This window comes from Oncorhynchus mykiss, chromosome 6 (assembly GCF_013265735.2).
Source record: "Oncorhynchus mykiss isolate Arlee chromosome 6, USDA_OmykA_1.1, whole genome shotgun sequence".
Classification (NCBI taxonomy): Eukaryota; Metazoa; Chordata; class Actinopteri; order Salmoniformes; family Salmonidae; genus Oncorhynchus; species Oncorhynchus mykiss.
Window position 1 is genome coordinate 33492876 of NC_048570.1, and position 21167 is coordinate 33514042.

General features: G+C 47.9%; 1 protein-coding gene across 3 annotated transcripts in view; it reads left to right on the forward strand.

Annotated features, from left to right (window-relative positions):
* The window catches only part of LOC110525817 (clathrin heavy chain 1), a 42280-nt gene extending 26884 nt beyond the window's left edge, over positions 1-15396 (forward strand). For 2 of the 3 annotated variants that reach the window (XM_021606255.2, XM_021606257.2), the window contains 22 exons: positions 61-225; positions 706-886; positions 1166-1329; positions 1622-1747; positions 1926-2068; positions 2247-2481; positions 2571-2693; positions 2858-3003; positions 3149-3332; positions 3492-3684; positions 6988-7145; positions 7253-7417; positions 7523-7630; positions 7764-7931; positions 8033-8182; positions 8315-8446; positions 8574-8684; positions 8789-8959; positions 9426-9647; positions 10211-10237; positions 12166-12241; positions 12400-15396. In XM_021606255.2, coding sequence (XP_021461930.2) covers positions 61-225; positions 706-886; positions 1166-1329; positions 1622-1747; positions 1926-2068; positions 2247-2481; positions 2571-2693; positions 2858-3003; positions 3149-3332; positions 3492-3684; positions 6988-7145; positions 7253-7417; positions 7523-7630; positions 7764-7931; positions 8033-8182; positions 8315-8446; positions 8574-8684; positions 8789-8959; positions 9426-9647; positions 10211-10237; positions 12166-12241; positions 12400-12521 — 3270 coding nt within the window. In that variant the 3' untranslated portion in view covers positions 12522-15396. The remainder of the gene's footprint in view (positions 1-60; positions 226-705; positions 887-1165; positions 1330-1621; positions 1748-1925; positions 2069-2246; positions 2482-2570; positions 2694-2857; positions 3004-3148; positions 3333-3491; positions 3685-6987; positions 7146-7252; positions 7418-7522; positions 7631-7763; positions 7932-8032; positions 8183-8314; positions 8447-8573; positions 8685-8788; positions 8960-9425; positions 9648-10210; positions 10238-12165; positions 12242-12399) is intronic. The other variant, XM_021606256.2, reaches the window with a different exon arrangement.
* The last annotated feature ends 5771 nt before the right edge of the window (positions 15397-21167 follow it).

The window sequence follows — 21167 nt, forward strand, 5'->3', positions numbered from 1 at the left end:
TTTTGTTGTGTTTCTGTTGGTGCAGTATGTGTTGTAATTGGTGGTTCTGTGTGTATCCAGGTAGCCGACGCGATCCTTGGCAACCAGATGTTTAGTCACTATGACCGAGCCCACATCGCCCAGCTGTGTGAGAAGGCTGGACTGCAACAGAGGGCTCTAGAGCACTACACTGACCTGTTCGACATCAAACGGGCTGTCGTACACACACACCTGCTCAACCCTGAGGTACGTAGGTGTATGTGGGGTGGGTTCAAATGTAACCTCTCTTGTTCTCTTCTCTCTCGTGTGTTATACCCAGCTTCTACCAGCTTCTACCTCCAAGCCATAAGACTCCTGAACAGCTAATCAAAGGGCTACCCAGACCCCTCTTTTACGCTGCTGCTACTCTCTGTTTATAATCTATAAATAGTCACTAACTACCTACATGTACATATTTCCTCAACTAACCGGTGCCCCTCCACATTGACTCTGTACTGGTACCCCCTGTATATAGCCTCGCTTGTTATTTTACTGCTGCTGTTGAATTATTTGTTACTTTTATTTTCTATTTTCTACTTATCTATTTTTTCCTAAACCAACAATGCTTTAAGAAGTTAAGGGCTTATAAGTAAGCATGTCACTGTAAGGTTCACTGCAACATTTCACCTGTTGTATTTGGCGCATGTGACAAATAAAATGTGTTTTGTGTTAACCCTCTCCTTGTAGTGGCTGGTGAATTTCTTTGGCGCCCTGTCAGTAGAGGACTCAGTAGAGTGTCTTCGGGCCATGTTATCAGCCAACATCAGACAGAACCTTCAGCTGTGTGTCCAGGTGGCATCTAAATACCACGAGCAGCTGGGAACAAACACCCTGGTGGAGCTCTTTGAGTCCTTCAAGAGCTACGAGGGTACGCCTGGGTCTTGCTTCTCTTATGTTTAAAAACGTGTCGGCTTGTGGTCTATGTGGTCCAACTATTAGAGCCACAGACCCTGGCACACATGCACAGCCTAGGATGCTAGAGCCTAGGATGCTAGAGCCTAGGATGCTAGAGCCTAGGATGCTAGAGCCTAGGATGCTAGAGCCTAGGATGCTAGAGCCTAGGATGCTAGAGCCTAGTCTACCATATGTTTTCACAGGGAAACTATGAAACCTATTCAATTGTGAAACGGTGTTCTTCCTCTCCCAGGTCTGTTCTACTTCCTGGGCTCCATAGTGAACTTCAGCCAGGACCCTGACGTCCATTTTAAATACATCCAGGCGGCCTGTAAGACAGGCCAGATCAAGGAAGTGGAGCGCATCTGTAGAGAGAGCAACTGTTACGACCCGGACAGGGTCAAGAACTTCCTCAAGGTACGGGGGCTACCGCAGCAGTGTTGGTTAGGTGAATGTTTATTTATAAGCCGCTCTGGATAAGAGTGCCTGCTAAATAACTAAAATGTAAAAAAAATACAATTAAAATGTTTAGCCTGGAAGACTACAAACCAGGTTCACTAGCTTTCAGTTACATGTAAGATCGGAAGTGACACGAACCAGACTGAATTCTCACCTTTCACAGTTGCTTCATGGGATATCAGCTTCCTTTTGCTATTGTAATGTAACTATTGATGTTCTGTGTTGCCTCTCTCTCTCTCTCCCCCATCAGGAGGCTAAATTGACAGACCAGCTGCCGTTGATCATAGTGTGTGACCGCTTTGACTTTGTCCATGACCTGGTGCTCTATCTCTACCGCAACACTCTGCAGAAGTACATAGAGATTTACGTTCAGAAGGTAAGAGCCTTCCGCCTGGCAGGAGGCCCAGTGAGGAACACAGCACTGCAGGGAAGGAAGAGAGATGTCAACATACCTTTATTGTTGGTTTTACCAATAAATATCACTTTTTATTTTATTTTGTTGCTGTAATTGCCATTGCCTGCTATTGCCTGGCCTTGACGTGTGTGTACTCTAGGTGAACCCCAGCCGTCTGCCTGTGGTGATAGGAGGTCTGTTGGATGTAGACTGTGCTGAAGACGTCATTAAGAACCTGATCATGGTGGTGAGAGGACAGTTCTCCACTGATGAGCTGGTAGCAGAGGTGGAGAAGAGGAACAGGTACAGACACATCACTTACGCATGTGGTCTCCCAACATTGTCGGCCCCTGTTCTTCAAATGGGGAGAACACGTTGTCAGAACTTTCAGGCCTGTCCTTTCCCCCTGGTGAGGCAATGCCTCAAAGATCCCAGACAAAATGTTTCACAAGGGTTTCTCAAGATTTTGTGTGTATTCCAGACTGAAGCTGTTGTTGTCGTGGCTTGAGTCTCGTATCCACGAGGGCTGTGAAGAGCCGGCTACCCACAATGCCTTGGCTAAGATCTACATTGACAGTAACAACACCCCGGAGCGCTTCTTGAAGGAGAACACCTTCTACGACAGTGCTGTAGTGGGGAAGTATTGTGAGAAGAGAGACCCCCACCTCGCCTGTGTCGCCTATGAGAGGGGCCAGTGTGACCTGGACCTTATCAAGGTCTGAACACACATACACACCACACCGCACACACCCACAGGAGATGACTAATGCATTGATTGGTTCGGTTTCATTGTGCTCTGCTGTAGGTGTGCAATGAGAACTCCCTGTTCAAGAGTGAGGCTCGCTACCTGGTCCGACGGAAAGACCCAGAACTATGGGCCAACGTTCTTGAGGAGAATAACCCTTATAGACGCCAACTCATAGACCAGGTAAGTACAATACCCTCCAATAACACTATGTTGTTATCTCCCTGTGTTCTGACCTGCATCTCCCTGTGTTCTGACCTGCATCTCCCTGTGTTCTGACCTGCATCTCCCTGTGTTCTGACCTGCATCTCCTTGTGTTCTGACCTGTGTTTCATTGTGTTTCCCAGGTGGTGCAGACCGCTCTGTCAGAGACCCAGGACCCAGAGGAGGTGTCTGTGACGGTCAAGGCCTTCATGACAGCTGACCTGCCCAATGAGCTCATTGAACTACTGGAGAAGATTGTACTGGACAACTCAGTCTTCAGCGAGCACCGGTCAGTCACCACGCACACAAACACTTTACTTGGCCTTGCATTTAAATACGGAGGTTGAAAAGACTCAAATATTTCAGTGTTCTACGAATACCTGTAGTTGGAAGTCTTATCTAGCCTCTGTGTGTCTTCTCTGTTTCTCCCTCAGAAACCTCCAGAACCTGTTGATCCTGACGGCCATCAAGGCAGACCGTACCCGTGTGATGGAGTACGTCAACCGCCTGGACAACTACGACGCCCCCGACATCGCTAACATCGCCATCAGCAACGAGCTCTTCGAGGAGGCCTTCGCCATCTTCAAGAAGTTTGACGTCAACACCTCCGCCATTCAGGTTAACAAGAGTCTGAAGATAATGCAAAATATTTAGCTAATCATTGTACCCTGTTTTGTTTCAATGCGCCAACAATGCTTTTCTTGACTTTTCTTTCTGCACCTTACAAATATTTTATCATTGGACGTCTTTATTTATACTGACCAACTGTCTCTCTAGGTCCTGATCGAGCAAATCAGTAACCTGGACAGAGCCTATGAGTTTGCAGAGCGTTGTAATGAGGCTGCGGTATGGAGTCAACTGGCCAGAGCCCAGCTCCAGAGAGACCTGGTTAAAGAGGCCATCGATTCCTACATCAAAGCCGACGACCCGTCAGCCTACATGGAGGTGGTCAGCGCTGCCAGCAAGAACAGTAAGACAACACATCACACTGTGTGAGGAACATGGAAAAGCAAGGAAACTGAGGCAGTAGCGGGGATACGTCCAACAAGGCAGTAGCGGGGATACGTCCAACAAGGCAGTAGCGGGGATACGTCCAACAAGGCAGTAGCAGGGATACGTCCAACAAGGCAGTAGCGGGGATAGGGGGGGGGGGGGGGGGGGGTGTGTACGTCCAACAAGGCAGTAGGGGTGGGGATACGTCCAACAAGGCAGTGGGGGGGGGGGATACGTCCAACAAGGCAGTGGGGGGGGGGATACGTCCAACAAGGCAGTAGGGGGGGGATACGTCCAACAAGGCAGTAGGGGGGGGGGGGGGGATACGTCCAACAAGGCAGTAGGGGGGGGGGGGATACGTCCAACAAGGCAGTAGGGGGGGGGGAATACGTCCAACAAGGCAGTAGGGGGGGGGGGGGGATACGTCCAACAAGGCAGTAGGGGGGGGGGAATACGTCCAACAAGGCAGTGGGGGGGGGGATACGTCCAACAAGGCAGTGGGGGGGATACGTCCAGCAAGGCAGTGGGGGGGGGGGGGGGGGGGGGGGATACGTCCAGCAAGGCAGTGGCGGGGGGGATAAGTCCAGCAAGGCAGTGGGGGGGATACGTCCAGCAAGGCAGTGGGGGGGGGGATACGTCCAGCAAGGCAGTGGGGGGGGGGATACGTCCAGCAAGGCAGTGGCGGGGGGATACGTCCAGCAAGGCAGTGGGGGGGGGGGGGGGGGATACGTCCAACAAGGCAGTGGGGGGGGGGGGGATACGTCCAACAAGGCAGTGGGGGGGGGGGGATACGTCCAACAAGGCAGTGGGGGGGGGGGGGGATACGTCCAACAAGGCAGTGGGGGGGGGGGGGGATACGTCCAACAAGGCAGTGGGGGGGGGGGGGGATACGTCCAACAAGGCAGTGGGGGGGGATACGTCCAACAAGGCAGTGGGGGGGGGGGGGGGGGGGGGATACGTCCAACAAGGCAGTGGGGGGGGGGGGGGATACGTCCAGCAAGGCAGTGGGGGGGGGGGATACGTCCAGCAAGGCAGTGGGGGGGGGGGATACGTCCAGCAAGGCAGTGGGGGGGGGGGATACGTCCAGCAAGGCAGTGGGGGGGGGGAATACGTCCAGCAAGGCAGTGGGGGGGGGGGGGGGGGGGAATACGTCCAGCAAGGCAGTGGGGGGGGGATACGTCCAACAAGGCAGTGGGAGGGGGGATACGTCCAGCAAGGCAGTGGGGGGGGGGATACGTCCAGCAAGGCAGTGGGGGGGGGATACGTCCAACAAGGCAGTGGGGGGGGGGGGGATACGTCCAACAAGGCAGTGGGGGGGGGGGGGATACGTCCAACAAGGCAGTGGGGGGGGGGGATACGTCCAACAAGGCAGTGGGGGGGGGGGATACGTCCAACAAGGCAGTGGGGGGGGGGGGATACGTCCAACAAGGCAGTGGGGGGGGGGGGATACGTCCAACAAGGCAGTGGGGGGGGGGGGATACGTCCAACAAGGCAGTGGGGGGGAGGGGGGATACGTCCAACAAGGCAGTGGGGGGGGGGGATACGTCCAACAAGGCAGGGGGGGGGGGGATACGTCCAGCAAGGCAGTGGGGGGGGGGATACGTCCAGCAAGGCAGTGGGGGGGGGGGAATACGTCCAGCAAGGCAGTGGGGGGGGGGGGGGGGAATACGTCCAGCAAGGCAGTGGGGAGGGGGGGATACGTCCAACAAGGCAGTGGGGGGGGGGGGATACGTCCAACAAGGCAGTGGGGGGGGGGGGGGGATACGTCCAACAAGGCAGTGGGGGGGGGGGGATACGTCCAGCAAGGTGGGGGGGGGGGGGATACGTCCAGCAAGGCAGTGGGGGGGGGGAAACGTCCAGCAAGGCAGTGGCGGGGATACGTCCAGCAAGGCAGTGGGGGGGGGGGGGGAAACGTCCAGCAAGGCAGTGGCGGGGATACGTCCAGCAAGGCAGTGGGGGGGGGGGGGGGGGACGTCCAGCAAGGCAGAGGGGGGGGAAACGTCCAGCAAGGCAGTGGGGGGGGGGGGGGGGGGGGGGAAACGTCCAGCAAGGCAGTGGGGGGGGGGGATACGTCCAGCAAGGCAGTGGGGGGGGGGATACGTCCAGCAAGGCAGTGGGGGGGGGGGGATACGTCCAGCAAGGCAGTGGGGGGGGGGGGATACGTCCAGCAAGGCAGTAGGGGGGGGGGGATACGTCCAGCAAGGCAGTGGGGGGGGGGGGGGGAACGTCCAGCAAGGCAGTGGCGGGGATACGTCCAGCAAGGCAGTAGGGGGGGGGGGGATACGTCCAGCAAGGCAGTGGGGGGGGGGATACGTCCAGCAAGGCAGTGGGGGGGGGGATACGTCCAGCAAGGCAGTGGGGGGGGGGATACGTCCAGCAAGGTAGGGGGGGGGGGGATACGTCCAGCAAGGCAGTGGGGGGGGGGAAACGTCCAGCAAGGCAGTGGCGGGGATACGTCCAGCAAGGCAGTGGGGGGGGGGGGGGGGGAAACGTCCAGCAAGGCAGTGGCGGGGATACGTCCAGCAAGGCAGTGGGGGGGGGGGGGGGACGTCCAGCAAGGCAGAGGGGGGGGAAACGTCCAGCAAGGCAGAGGGGGGGGAAACGTCCAGCAAGGCAGTGGGGGGGGGGGATACGTCCAGCAAGGCAGTGGGGGGGGGGGATACGTCCAGCAAGGCAGTGGGGGGGGGGGATACGTCCAGCAAGGCAGTGGGGGGGGGGGATACGTCCAGCAAGGCAGTAGGGGGGGGGGGGGGGGATACATCCAGCAAGGCAGTGGGGGGGGGGGGGGACGTCCAGCAAGGCAGTGGCGGGGATACGTCCAGCAAGGCAGTAGGGGGGGGGGGGAGGATACGTCCAACAAGGCAGTAGGGGGGGGGGATAGTCCAACAAGGCAGTAGGGGGGGGGGATAGTCCAACAAGGCAGTGGGGGGGGGGGATACGTCCAACAAGGCAGTGGGGGGGGGGGGGGGGATACGTCCAACAAGGCAGTAGGGGGGGGATACGTCCAACAAGGCAGTAGGGGGGGGATACGTCCAACAAGGCAGTAGGGGGGGGGATACGTCCAACAAGGCAGTAGGGGGGGATACGTCCAACAAGGCAGTAGGGGGGGATACGTCCAACAAGGCAGTAGGGGGGGGATACGTCCAACAAGGCAGTAGAGGGGGGGATACGTCCAACTAGGCAGTAGGGGGGATACGTCCAACAAGAGTTCACTTGAAGCCTCCTATGCACTGTATGTGTGTGTAATGTATAGAATTGATTGTGTGTGTGTGTGTTTTAGATAACTGGGAGGATCTGGTGAAGTTCCTTCAGATGGCTCGTAAGAAGGCCAGAGAGTCGTATGTAGAGACAGAGCTCATCTTTGCTCTGGCTAAAACTGTCAGACTGGCCGAACTAGAGGAATTTGTCAGCGGCCCTAACAACGCCCATATACAACAGGTAAATGTGTCAAATACATGCAAAATGCACATTTATCAACATGGAACATTGTTCGCTGAGACGTTTGGTTTCAACTTTGAACTCACCCTCTCTTTGTCCTCCTGCAGGTAGGAGATAGGTGTTATGAAGAAGGGATGTATGATGCTGCCAAGCTGCTGTACAATAACGTGTCCAACTTTGCCCGCCTGGCATCCACGCTGGTACACCTAGGAGAGTACCAAGCTGCTGTGGACAGCGCCAGGAAAGCCAACAGCACACGCACCTGGAAGGAGGTACATCTAAACATTCTTACACACACATGTTATGCTGTACGTACGTGTAAGTCATTTGATGGGTTGTGCATCATGACTTCGCTCTCTCTCTCTCTCTCTCTCAAGGTGTGTTGTGCGTGTGTGGATGGGGAAGAGTTTCGATTGGCTCAGATCTGTGGTCTACACATTGTTATCCACGCTGATGAACTGGAGGAGCTCATCAGCTACTACCAGGTAAATCCCCTGAATCACTTTAACCTGCTGGTGTCCTCTATAGTTTAGTACCAGGTAAAGGGAATGTTTTCAGATAGTTTAGGTGTCTGTACAGTGTCTGTGGTTAACTCATGTTCGTGTCTGTGTGCATCAGGACCGGGGTTACTATGAGGAGCTGATAGGCCTGTTGGAGGCCGCGTTGGGTTTGGAGCGCGCTCACATGGGCATGTTCACAGAGCTGGCCATCCTCTACTCCAAATTTAAACCCCAGAAGATGAGAGAACACCTGGAACTCTTCTGGTCCCGCGTCAACATCCCTAAGGTGTCTCTCTCTCTCTCTAAATAAAACGATTGTAAATATTTATCTTTTTCCCCATATCTGTCACGTCTATGTGACCTCACTTCCTGTGGTTGCCCAATCAGGTGCTGCGAGCGGCGGAGCAGTCCCATCTGTGGGCGGAGTTAGTGTTTCTGTATGATAAATACGAGGAATATGACAACGCTGTCCTCACGATGATGTCACACCCTACCGACGCTTGGAAGGAGGTGCAGTTCAAGGACATCATTGCCAAGGTAGCACGACCTCATCGGCTCCTCACTCACAAAACAGTTGAAAACCTCACTGAAGGGCTGAACGTTTTCTAACCTCAACTGTAGCTACCTCTCTCCGCAAGGAACTTCATTGTGTTGTATGACTCTTTCTAGGTGGCCAATGTGGAGCTGTACTACAAATCCCTTTCCTTTTACCTGGACAACAAACCTCTGCTGACGAACGACCTTCTGACCATACTGTCACCACGGTTAGACCACAGCCGCACGGTCAGCTACTTCACCAAGGTAATCAGTCAAAACACCTGTCATTAAACCCGGAATAGACTGAAAAACATGTTCCCACAATATTACAACCCTGCAAATTTAGCAGCAACGCAAGACCAAATAATATGACGCTTGCGTGGGTCTCCAGGTTAACCAGTTGAAGTTGGTAAAGCCTTACCTGAGGTCAGTTCAGAGTCATAACAACAAGGGAGTCAACGAGGCCCTCAATAACCTGCTGACAGAGGAGGAGGACTACCAGGTGAGGGAGTGTGTGTGTGTTCTAGTTATGCTCTTATGTTGTTCTATGGCATTATGTGTTGTGGTCTCCAGGAAGCATGACTTGTATGTCTGTGTTGTCCATAGGGTCTGAGGGCGTCTATCGATGCATATGATAACTTTGACACCATTGGTTTGGCCCAGAGACTGGAGAAGCATGAGCTGATTGAGTTCAGACGCATCGCAGCATACCTCTACAAAGGCAACAACCGCTGGAGACAGAGCGTGGAACTCTGCAAGAAGGACAAATTATACAAGGTTAACATTTTTGGGGGATACTAGTTGTTCCTGCCAAACCAGCACCTGGATCCAGAAGTTTTTATTATTTATATATATATATTTTTTTTTTACTTGTCTTGCACTGTAAATATTTTCTGGGACATTTTCACACTTCACTCTACTTTGACTAGAGCCTGATGGGGGCACTGTTTTGCTTTGGAGGATGGAAATAGTGAATATTTAGTCAGCCACACCCTGTTGAAATAACTAAAGGAAGACGCTTTTCTCCTCCGTAGTTTTTCAGCTTTGTAATCATATGTAACCATTGGTGCAACATCTGTGAGAATCAAAATGTTCCCGTGTTTCATCCACCTATCTCTTCCCCTGTCAGTCTGTCTCAAGATGGGATGCTGTATGCTGCAGAGACATGACTTTGGTCTCGAATCAATCTTTTAATCAAATCAATCAACCCCCCCCCCCCACTCTTACTGTGTGTGTTTGGCAGGATGGAATGCTGTACGCTGCTGAGTCTAAGGATGCTGAGTTGGCTGAGACCCTGTTGCAGTGGTTCCTGGAGGAGGGCAGGAAGGAGTGTTTCGCTGCCTGTCTGTTTGCCTCCTATGACCTGTTGCACCCTGACGTGGTGCTGGAGCTGGCCTGGAGACACAACATAATGGACTTTGCCATGCCATACTTCATCCAAGTCATGAGGGAGTACCTCACCAAGGTCAGTCCTGCTCCAAAAACGGCGAGCACTTTTTTTGTGTCCCAAATGGCACCCTATTCCTGATATAGTGCACTTCTTCTGACCAGAGCCCTATTGGCCCAGGTCAAAAGTAGTGCACTATATAGAGAATAGGGTGCCATTTGGGACGTACACCAAATCTTAATTTCGGTCTGTGAAAATGTAGTAAGCTAAATAATGGATTTCTTCCTGCTAATTTGACTGGTTTCCAGAATTTTCTCTTCTTGTAAGAGATGGACAGTTGTCCTTGACCTTCTCTCTGTAGGTATTGTAAAAGCAGACAGGGTTTAGATAAATACTTTTGGTAATACAAATTAAAATAGTGGAAAGTTTACTTTAAATATGGCGATAACGCTGATGGAGAAAGCTTTCACACAACTTTATTATTTTGTATTTCTTCACTTTGTGTTTGTAATTAAGTTAAAACATGAGACTCTAAGTGGGGAAGACAACCATTCCTCTAGAACAATGTGTAGTAATGACACCACTTCCTGTAACCTTTGACCCCAAGATATGTGAGCGCATCTCTGTGGGTTCTCTTCCAGGTTGATGAGGTTGAGGAGAAGGTGACGGTCTCTGGCTCTCTTTATTTATCTCCTTTTTGTTCTGTCTGTTTCCTGTTCTAACATAGACCCTAGGTTTCTGATGTAAGAACCTAGCGTGGACTTGTATGTAGACTGAGAATCCTTAACATAGGTCTGGCCAGTCCTGGTTCTTTAGAGCGTCACAGGGGGTGCAGGGTTCTGTTTCAGTCCAGCACCAACCTACCTGATTAAGCCTTTAGTCTTTCTAGATTGAAGACTGAATCAGATATGTAAGAGCGGGGCAACAAAAGCCATGCTCACACTCAACCCCCTAGAACCAGGACTGGCCACCCTTTACCTACTGGGACCCCCCACCCCCCCACCCCCACATGATAGAGGTCCAGGTTAACAGGAACACTTGATAGAGGTCCTGGTTAACAGGAACACATGATAGAGGTCCTGGTTAACAGGAACACATGATAGAGGTCCTGGTTAACAGGAACACATGATAGAGGTCCTGGTTAACAGGAACACATGATAGAACAGTATGATAGAACAGTAACACATGACAAAAGGTGCTGCACTATAGTCCTCCGCATCAGTAGTCAGCTAGCCTGAGTGACAATCTGTTTGTTCTACCATGTCAATATTTGGCCTGACTAATGACCGCAATGAGCACAAACAGATCTGGGACCAGGCTAGTAGTTAGCAGCTCCAGGACTGCAGTGTCTGCTGGATTCCTATGTCTGCCATTAAACTGATCAGTGATTTGCCAGAGAGCATGGAGATGAAGAGCAGCAGACACTTGGCCCTCCCTGGAGGACTGGAGTCGAAGCCCCCTGCTGCAAACACAGTTCTGTCGGAGTATTCTCATGTAGCTTTAACAGCTATGTACAGTAACACCGTAGTGCACAATACCACATTGTGAGAAGCATCCCCTAGCTATGCAGCCACTAGCTAGCTATACAGCCACAGAGAACCAAAACCACCTCTCCCACACACTGCTGTGCATCCCAAATGGCACCCTATTCCCTACATCGTGCACTGTATAGGGAATAGGGTACCATTTGGGTTGCACACCATCAATTAGCTTTCTATGCATTTTCATTATTTTATTTATCAGAGGAGGCACATACTCCCTTGTAGTTTTTTCTGCTGCTGAAATTCTTACCATTCACACTGCCAGTTTATTTTGTAGTTATGACATTCTAATTATTTAGTTCTTTTTAGATAATTGTTTATACAGACAAGTCACATCTTCACAGCTATTATTACTCTGCTCACACTTCTGAAGCACTGCCTGCGAAGATTGCTAAACATTTACTTGAGGAAAATTACCTCAACTAGCTTTGGATAAGATAGCAGTTCACAGTTTAAAAAAGATGCATGCTCTTAACCAAGCAAAATACTTTTGATAAACTGCTCTAGATAAGTTGGTGAAATATTGCATTTTGTTAGGCAAGAAGGAGTGCCCTGTAGCTGAAGCATGTTAAGTTGTGATTGAGGTTTGTCTGTTTTTCCTCCTGGACTGGGATGTGTTTTGCGTGGAGTGCAAAGTGGAGGGTTAGCATCTTGGCATGGGCCAAGCTTCTCCACAACACAGAGAATACAAAATGAACTTTCACAAGCCTTGCTGTATACAGTGCTTCTAGAGTAGTTTAAAGATGCTCCCTCACTTGTAAGGAAAACTGTAGTTTCTCACCAATCCCGCATGGCATCTTCTCTAAGGCATCCTCACTGTAGAAATAGATACTAGTCTATAAAGTCTGATATTGAAAGGTGAAGTATAATATTTATGCATATTGTTGTCTTCATGACAAAAGTTAACATCACCAATAAAATATTATCAGAATGTATCTCTGTAGGACGTTAATTGACAAATATTTTACAACGCCACAGTTTTATTATAGTGAGCCCACCCATTAGGCGACTGACTGGCTTTTCTCTCTGACCTCTGTCTGACCCTTTGTTCTCAGGTGGATAAACTGGAGGAGTCAGAAAGCCAAAGGAAGACTGAGGAAGAAGTCACAGAACCCACCCCCATAGTTTTCGGTAGGTTCGGTAATGCAATTTATTAAAAGGCTTGGTTAAACTTTCTGGAATCAGTTGGCATAGGGAGGGAAATGAGTAAGGGAATCTGAATGCAACGCTAGAAAGACAGCTGTTTATTATTGATGAAAGGTAACAATTCTGTGTGTGTGTGTGTACAGGTCAGCAGCTGATGTTGACGGCAGGCTCGGCTCCAGTGGCACCCCAGCCTGGATACCCAGGAGGCTACGGATACGCTGCCCCAGGCTACTCCCCCCAGCCCCCCTACAACTACAACATGTAGACCACCTCTACTCCCCCCAGCCCCCCTACAACTACAACATGTAGACCACCTCTACCCCACCCAGCCTTCCTACAACTACAACATGTAGATCACCTCTACCCCACCCAGCCTTCCTACAACTACAACATGTAGATCACCTCTACCCCACCCAGCCTTCCTACAACATGTAGATCACCTCTACCCCACCCAGCCTTCCTACAACTACAACATGTAGATCACCTCTACCCCACCCAGCCTTCCTACAACTACAACATGTAGACCACCTCTACTCCCCCCAGCCTTCCTACAACTACAACATGTAGATCACCTCTACCCCACCCAGCCTTCCTACAACTACAACATGTAGATCACCTCTACCCCACCCAGCCTTCCTACAACTACAACATGTAGACCACCTCTACTCCCCCCAGCCTTCCTACAACTACAACATGTAGATCACCTCTACCCCACCCAGCCTTCCTACAACTACAACATGTAGATCACCTCTACTCCCCCCAGCCCCCCTACAACTACAACATGTAGACCACCTCTACCCCACCCAGCCTCCCTACAACTACAACATGTAGACTACCTCTACCCCACCCAGCCTCCCTACAACATGTAGACCACCTCTACCCCACCCAGCCTCCCTACAACATGTAGACCACCTCTACCCCACCCAGCCTTCCTACAACTACAACATGTAGACCACCTCTACCCCACCCAGCCTCCCTACAACTACAACATGTAGACCACCTCTACCCCACCCAGCCTTCCTACAACTACAACATGTAGACCACCTCTACCCCACCCAGCCTTCCTACAACTACAACATGTAGACCACCTCTACCCCACCCAGCCTCCCTACAACTACAACATGTAGATCACCTCTACTCCCCCCAGCCCCCCTACAACTACAACATGTAGATCACCTCTACTCCCCCCAGCCCCCCTACAACTACAACATGTAGACCACCGCTACCCCACCCAGCCTTACTACAACATGTAGACTACCTCTACCCCACCCAGCCTCCCTACAACATGTAGACCACCTCTACCCCACCCAGCCTCCCTACAACATGTAGACCACCTCTACCCCACCCAGCCCCCCTACAGCTACACCATGTAGACCACCTCTACCCCACCCAGCCCCCCTACAGCTACACCATGTAGACCGCCTCTACTCCACCCAGCCCCCCTACAACTACAACATGTAGACTACCTCTACCCCACCCAGCCCCCCTACAACTACAACATGTAGACTACCTCTACCCCACCCAGCCACCCTACAACATGTAGACCACCTCTACCCCACCCAGCACCCCTACAGCTACACCATGTAGACCACCTCTACCCCACCCAGCCCCCTACAACTACAACATGTAGACCGCCTCTACCCCACCCAGCCTCCCTACAACTACAACATGTAGACCGCCTCTACCCCACCCAGCCTCCCTACAACTACAACATGTAGACCGCCTCTACCCCACCCAGCCTCCCTACAACTACAACATGTAGTAGGGAAGCATAGACATGTAATAATTCTACCTGGAGCTTCTAACACGCCCCCCTCGGCCAACCTCAGGCCCCGACCTGAACCACATTTACCCTGCACTGGGATACAGATACAGCTTGCTTATGGATTCTATATGTATTCCCTGCCTTGACACCCTGGATACTCCCAATCTCACTACTCTGAGACACACCTAGCCCACCTATGGACACTCCTAACCCCCACACCCAAATCTCTCAACTGAAAAGATCTCCACTTTGCCCCCACCTCCTATCGCTCCTCACCTCTCACTCCCACTTCCTCTTGCTCCCCTCTCCCTCCAATGGAATACAGCAAGACTAAGTGACCCCTCTACTTAGGCTGAACTGACCAGCCCACCCGCCATTCAACACGCACCGCATGACAACAGCGCTTAGCTCTTAGAGAAAATAACTAATAAGATGTCGCTAATGTACAGTACACCTCTCTATTCTATTACTGTTCTATAGACTGCATCAACTGTGTCAACCATAGAACAGCTTCTTTTTTTTAAATCCTAATGTTTTTCTAGAGATTATAATACAGCACTGATGGTACAGAGACTTTGTTACTGAGGAGCCAGAGAGGGGGCGGGTGAAGGGGGAGCAGCACCGAGTTCCCCCACCCTCTTCTAAGCACTGCTAGGCCTTATACAGGAGGAGGTTTCAAATTTGAGTCATTGTTTATGTTTGTTTCAAGACTGTTTCTGTGCAATAGAGATCTTAACAGGTACCATGTGTTGGAGATACAGTACTATATGGACTAGGAATACTAGTTACTTGGGTTATGGTGTACTGTCTGTGTGTAGTTTATCAAGCATGTAGGGATCTGTTGACAACACCAAGACTGGGAAGGTTTGCGCTGTCCCTTCTTTTCACTAGAGTCGTATTATCTGATAATAACCAAGTCAAGATGGACGTTGGGTCTCTCCACTACACTGTGATGTACGGTACAGGATCCCACAGCTCTGGTTGTTGATGATGTGAAACATAACTGCGATATGCTGATGTCTGTGCATGTGCTGCCAAACATATAATGCTGTAACAATGCAACCAGGAGCACAATTTCCATGTTACACATATACCAAGTATTACCTATGTTGTGTTCAAAACTAAACAAATGTATTTTGAAGCCTTCTACTGTCTCACCATTGGCAACAACTAACAGAATGGTCGAAGAAACTCAAATGTTACACAGAGAATAAAAACATACTAGAGGAATAGAGCTCGTATGTATCCCTGTACCAGTGGTTCAGAGTTAACAATTCATGTACTGAAAAAAACAGTGTATAATTTAAGATATGTTGCGATACTTAAATAAGCAAATAAGTCCATTATGGAATAAAATAGTGTATTGTCTATAGTGCATTGTTGTAGTCTTAATCATTATTATGATACTTTTTTTTTTTAAAGAAAATGACAAAATACAAAAAGAGCAGAATACAAACAGAAACTATTCAGCATGATTGCTTGCAGCAGCCATCATCCTGGGGTTCGTTTTCTTCCTGTTCAAGTAGAACCTGTCTGATAAATGTTCTGGAAAACTATCGCTAGGGTTTATGGGTAAATCTGGCCTCGTGCATCCGGACAGACGGCCATGTCCACTGTTGTCCATTGGACCCTGAGCTGTGCCGCGACATTGTAAAAAAGTTGAATTGGGGTTTTGTAGGAAAACTAAATCTAAACTGTGTACAAGCACTACCGTATCTGCACAAGTCACGGTCTCTGAAGGATAATAAAGTTTACACACACATTATCTGTCTGTGATCATTTCGCGATGCTCATAGTAGTAACTCTAGAGGGAACTTGGATGTATATTTGGTAATATGTGTTTGCATTGTCGTACTATCAACCCTGGGTTTTACTAAGAACCTTTGGTCATAAAGCCGACAACACTGTTAGACAGTCACAATGGTTAATCTCAGCTAATGGTAACTGTCCAGTTAAATGTTGTTTAATTGTTATGCGTCCTTATGATGAAGGGTTTAAGTCAAGTGTTTGCATTGTTAACTTATTCCATTCAATCTGACTTGGTAAATTTACAGGTCATTCACAAACTTCCTTGATCAGGTTTGGTGGTTTTTTTTCTCCACTTTTAAGATGTTCTTGCTTCTTTTAGTTTTGACAATGCAATCAACACTATAAAATCTACAGTTTAAGTCGGAAGTTTACATACACCTTAGCCAAATACATTTAAACTCAGTTTTTCACAATTCCTGACATTTAATCCTAGTAAAAATTCCCTGTCTTAGGTCAGCTGGGATCACCAGTTTTATTTTAAGATTGTGAAATGTCATAATAATAGCAGAGAATTGTTTATTTCAGTTTTTATTTATTTCATCACATTCTCAGTGGGTCAGAAGTTTACATACACTCAATTAGTATTTGGTAACATTGCCTTTAAATTGTTTAACTTGGGTCAAACATTTTGGGTAGCCTTCCATAAGCTTCCCACAATAAGTTGGGTGAATTTTGGCCCATTTTTCCTGACAGAGCTGGTGTAATTGAGTCAGGTTTGTAGGCCTCCTTGCTCGCACACGCTTTTTCAGTTCTGTCCACAATTTTTCTATGGGCTTGAGGTCAGGGCATTGTGATGGCCACTCCAATACCTTGACTTTGTTGTCCTTAAGCCAATGCCACAACTTTGGAAGTATGCTTGGGGCCATTGTCCATTTGGAAGACCAATTTGCGACCAAGCTTTAACTTCCTGACTGATTTCTTGAGATGCTGCTTCAATATATCCACATAATTTGGTGACTCATGATGCCATCTATTTTGTGAAGTGCACCGGTCCCTCCTGCAGCAAAGCACCCCCACAACATGATGCTGCCACCCCCGTGCTTCACAGTTGGGATGGTGTTCTTCGGCTTGCAAGCATCCCCCTTTGTCTTCCAAACATAACGATGGTCATTATGGCCAAACAGTTCTATTTTTGTTTCATCAGACCAGAGGACATTTCTCCAAAAAGTATGATCTTTGTCCCCATGTTCAGTTGCAAACCGTAGTTGGCTTTTTTTCCGGGTAGTTTTGGAACAGTGGCTTCTTCCTTGCTTAGTGGCCTTTCAGGTTATATCGATATAGGACTCATTTTACTGTGGATATAGATACTTTTGTACCTATTTCCTCCAGCATCTTCACACGGTCCTTTGCTGTTGTTTTGGGATTGATTTGTACTTTTCGCACCAAAGTACATTCATCTCTAGGAGACAGAATGTATCTCCTTCTTGAGCGGTATGACCGCTGCGTGGTCCCATGGTGTCAATACTTGCGTACTATTGTTTGTACAGATGAACGTGGTACCTTCAGGCATTTGGAAATTGCTCCCAAGGATGAACCAGACTTGTGGAGGTCTACAATTTTTTTTCTGAGGTCTTGGCTAATTTCTTTTGGTTTTCCCATGATGTCAAGCAAAGAGGCACTGAGTTTAAAGGTAGGCCTTGAAATACATCCACAGGTACACCTCCAATTGACTCAAATTATGTCAATTAGTCTATCAGAAGCCTCTAAAGCCATGACATACATTTTCTGGAATTTTCCAAGCTGTTTAAATGCACAGTCAATTTAGTTAATGTAAACTTCTGACCCACTGGAATTGTGATACAGTGAAATATAAGTTAAATAATCTGTCTAAACAGTTGTTGGAAAATTTATCACCAGAACGTACTAGGTCAGTTCAACATCTACACTGAACAAAAATCTAAATGCAACATGTAAAGTGTTGGTCCTGTGTTTCATGAGCTAAATGAAATCCTGGAAATGTTCCATACTCACAAGAAGCTTATTTCTCTCAAATGTTGTGCACAATTTGTTTACCACCCTATTAGTGAGAATTTCTCCTTTGCCAGGATAAATCTATCCACCTGACATGTGTGGCATATCAAGAAGCTAATTAAAGAGCATGATTATTACACAGGTGCACCTTGTGCTGGGGACAATAAAAGGACACTTTAAAATGTACAGTTTTGTCACACAAAACAACACCACAAATATCCCATGTTTTGAGGGAGCGTGCAATTGGCATGCTAACTGCAGGAATGTCCACCAGAGCTGTTGCCATATAATTTCTCTACCATAAGCTGCCTCCGTTGTTTTAGAGTATTTGGCAGTACTTCCAATCGGCCTCACAACCGCAAACTAAGTGTAACCACTCCAGCCCAGGACCTCCACATCAACCAATCAATCAAATGTATTTATAAAGCCCTTTTTACATCAGCAGATGTCACAAAGTGCTATACAGAAACCCAGCCTAAAACCCTAAACAGCAAACAATGCAAATTTAGAAGCACGGTGGCTCCCCAGTGGGTGGGCCTGGCGACCAAATGGGTGGGCCTAGATTAGGGCCTAATGAATTTCTTTCAATTGACTGATTTCCTTATATGAACTGTAACTCTGTAAAATTGTTGACATTTATTCATGTTGTGTTTCTACTTTTGTTCAGTATAGTTTTGATTTACATTTGAGTTGTCAACTAATGTGAATTCAACAAAACATGCCACCATTTAATTCGATTTAGGTTCAGAGTTGGGTAAAAAAATATGAAATGCCCTTATGTTGATGACTTTCTGCAAATCCACGTTGATTCAACGTCATCACGTTTTTTTTTTGTTTTTTTTGGGGGGGGGGGGGGTGAAATGAAGTGGAAACAACATTGATTCGACCAGTGGGCCAGGTGCCAGACTTTCTACACTGTCCAACTGGTCCTTGCCTTGCCTGACACTGGCGAAATTCTCTGTCAGTCTAGCTACTCCTATGACATGACAACCATAGTCAGGGGAGTTGGTGAAAGCACACACAGTGGGGTCTGAAATGATTTGCACCCTTGATTAAGATGAGCAATAATAACTGTATAAAATAAATTATTAAAATACTGAGCTACAGTGGGGCAAAAAAGTATTTAGTCAGCCACCAATTGTGCATGTTCTCGCACTTAAAAAGATGAGAGAGGCCTGTAATTTTCATCATAGGTACACTTCAACTATGACAGACAAAATGAGAAAAAAATCCAGAAAATCACATTGTAGGATTTTTAATGAATGTATTTGCAAATTATGGTAGAAAATAAATATTTGGTCAATAACAAGTTTATCTCAAGACTTTGTTATATACCCTTTGTTGGCAATGACAGAGGTCAAACGTTTTCTGTAAGTCTTCAAAAGGTTTTCACACACTGTTGCTGGTATTTTGGCCCATTCCTCCATGCAGATCTCCTCTAGAGCAGTGATGTTTTGGGGCTGTTGCTGGGCAACACGGACTTTCAACTCCCTCCAAAGATTTTCTATGGGGTTGAGATCTGGAGACTGGCTAGGCCACTCCAGGACCTTGAAATGCTTCTTACGAAGCCATTCCTTCGTTGCCCGGGCGGTGAGTTTGGGATCATTGTCATGCTGAAAGACCCAGCCACATTTCATCTTCAATGCCCGTGCTGAGTGAAGGAGGTTTTCACTCAAAATCTCACGATACATGGCCCCATTCATTCTTTCCTTTACACGGATTAGTCGTCCTGGTCCCTTTGCAGAAAAACAGCCCCAAAGCATGATGTTTCCACCCACATGCTTCACAGTAGGTATGGTGTTCTTTGGATGCAACTCAGCATTCTTTGTCCTCCAAACACGACGAGTTGAGTTTTTACCAAAAAGTTATATTTTGGTTTCATCTGACCATATGACATTCTCCCAATCTTCTTCTGGATCATCCAAATGCTCTCTAGCAAACTTCAGACGGGCCTGGACATGTACTGGCTTAAGCAGGGGGACACGTCTGGCACTGCAGGATTTGAGTCCCTGGCGGCGTAGTGTGTTACTGATGGTAGGCTTTGTTACTTTGGTCCCAGCTCTCTGCAGGTCATTCACTAGGTCCCCCCGTGTGGTTCTGGGATTTTTTCTCACCGTTCTTGTGATCATTTTGACCCCACGGGGTGAGATCTTGCGTGGAGCCCCAGATCGAGGGAGATTATCAGTGGTTTTGTATGTCTTCCATTTCCAAATAATTGCTCCCAGAGTTGATTTCTTCAGCTTGGTTTGCTTACCTATTGCAGATTCAGTCTTCCCAGCCTGGTGCAGGTCTACAATTTTGTTTCTAGTGTCCTTTGACAGCTCTTTGGTCTTGGCCATAGTGGAGTTTGGAGTGTGACTCTTTGAGGTTGTGGACAGGTGTCTTTTATACTGATAACAAGTTCAAACAGGTGCCATTAATACAGGTAACGAGTGGAGGACAGAGGAGCCTCTTAAAGAAGAAGTTACAGGTCTGTGAGAGCCAGAAATCTTGCTTGTTTGTAGGTGACCAAATACTTATTTTCTACCATAATTTGCAAATAAATTCATAAAAAATCCTACAATGTGATTTTCTGGATTTTTTTTCTTATTTTGTCTGTCATAGTTGAAGTGTACCTATGGTGAAAATTACAGGCCTCTCATCTTTTTAAGTGGGAGAACTTGCACAATTGGTGGCTGACTAAATACTTTTTTGCCCACTGTATATTGTATGCTCAACAAAATGTGAATGATATTACATTGCTCAGAGAAAGATTTAGTAACAAGTAATACATTTTTTCTCAAAAAGGGAGGGGTCAGAATCATTGTGTGCTAGGAATATGGGACCAAATACTAAACTTTTGACTACTTTATTTATAAGAGTCTTTCGGGGTGAAAGATTCTTATAAATAAAGTAGTCAAAAGTTTAGTATTTGGTCCCATATTCCTAGCACACAATGACTATATCAATCTTTTGACTCTACAAACTTGTTGGATGCATTTGTTTGTTTTGGCTGTGTTTCAGATTATTTTGTGCCCAATAGAAATGAATAGTAAATCATGTATTATTGTGTCATTTTGGAATCACTTTTATTATAAATAAGAATAGAATATGTTTCTAAACATTTGTACATTTAATGTGGATGCTACTGTACCATGATTACAGATAATCCTGAATGAACCATGAATAATGATGAGTGAGAAAGTTTACAGATGGTTAAAGATCAAACCCCCAAGACATACTAACCTCTCACCATTACCAATAACGGGAGGTTAGCATGTCTTGTGGATATGATATTTTACCCTCTGCAACTTTCTCACTCATTATTCACGATTCATTCTGGATTATCCGTAATCATGGTAGCATCCACTTTAATGTACAAGCGTT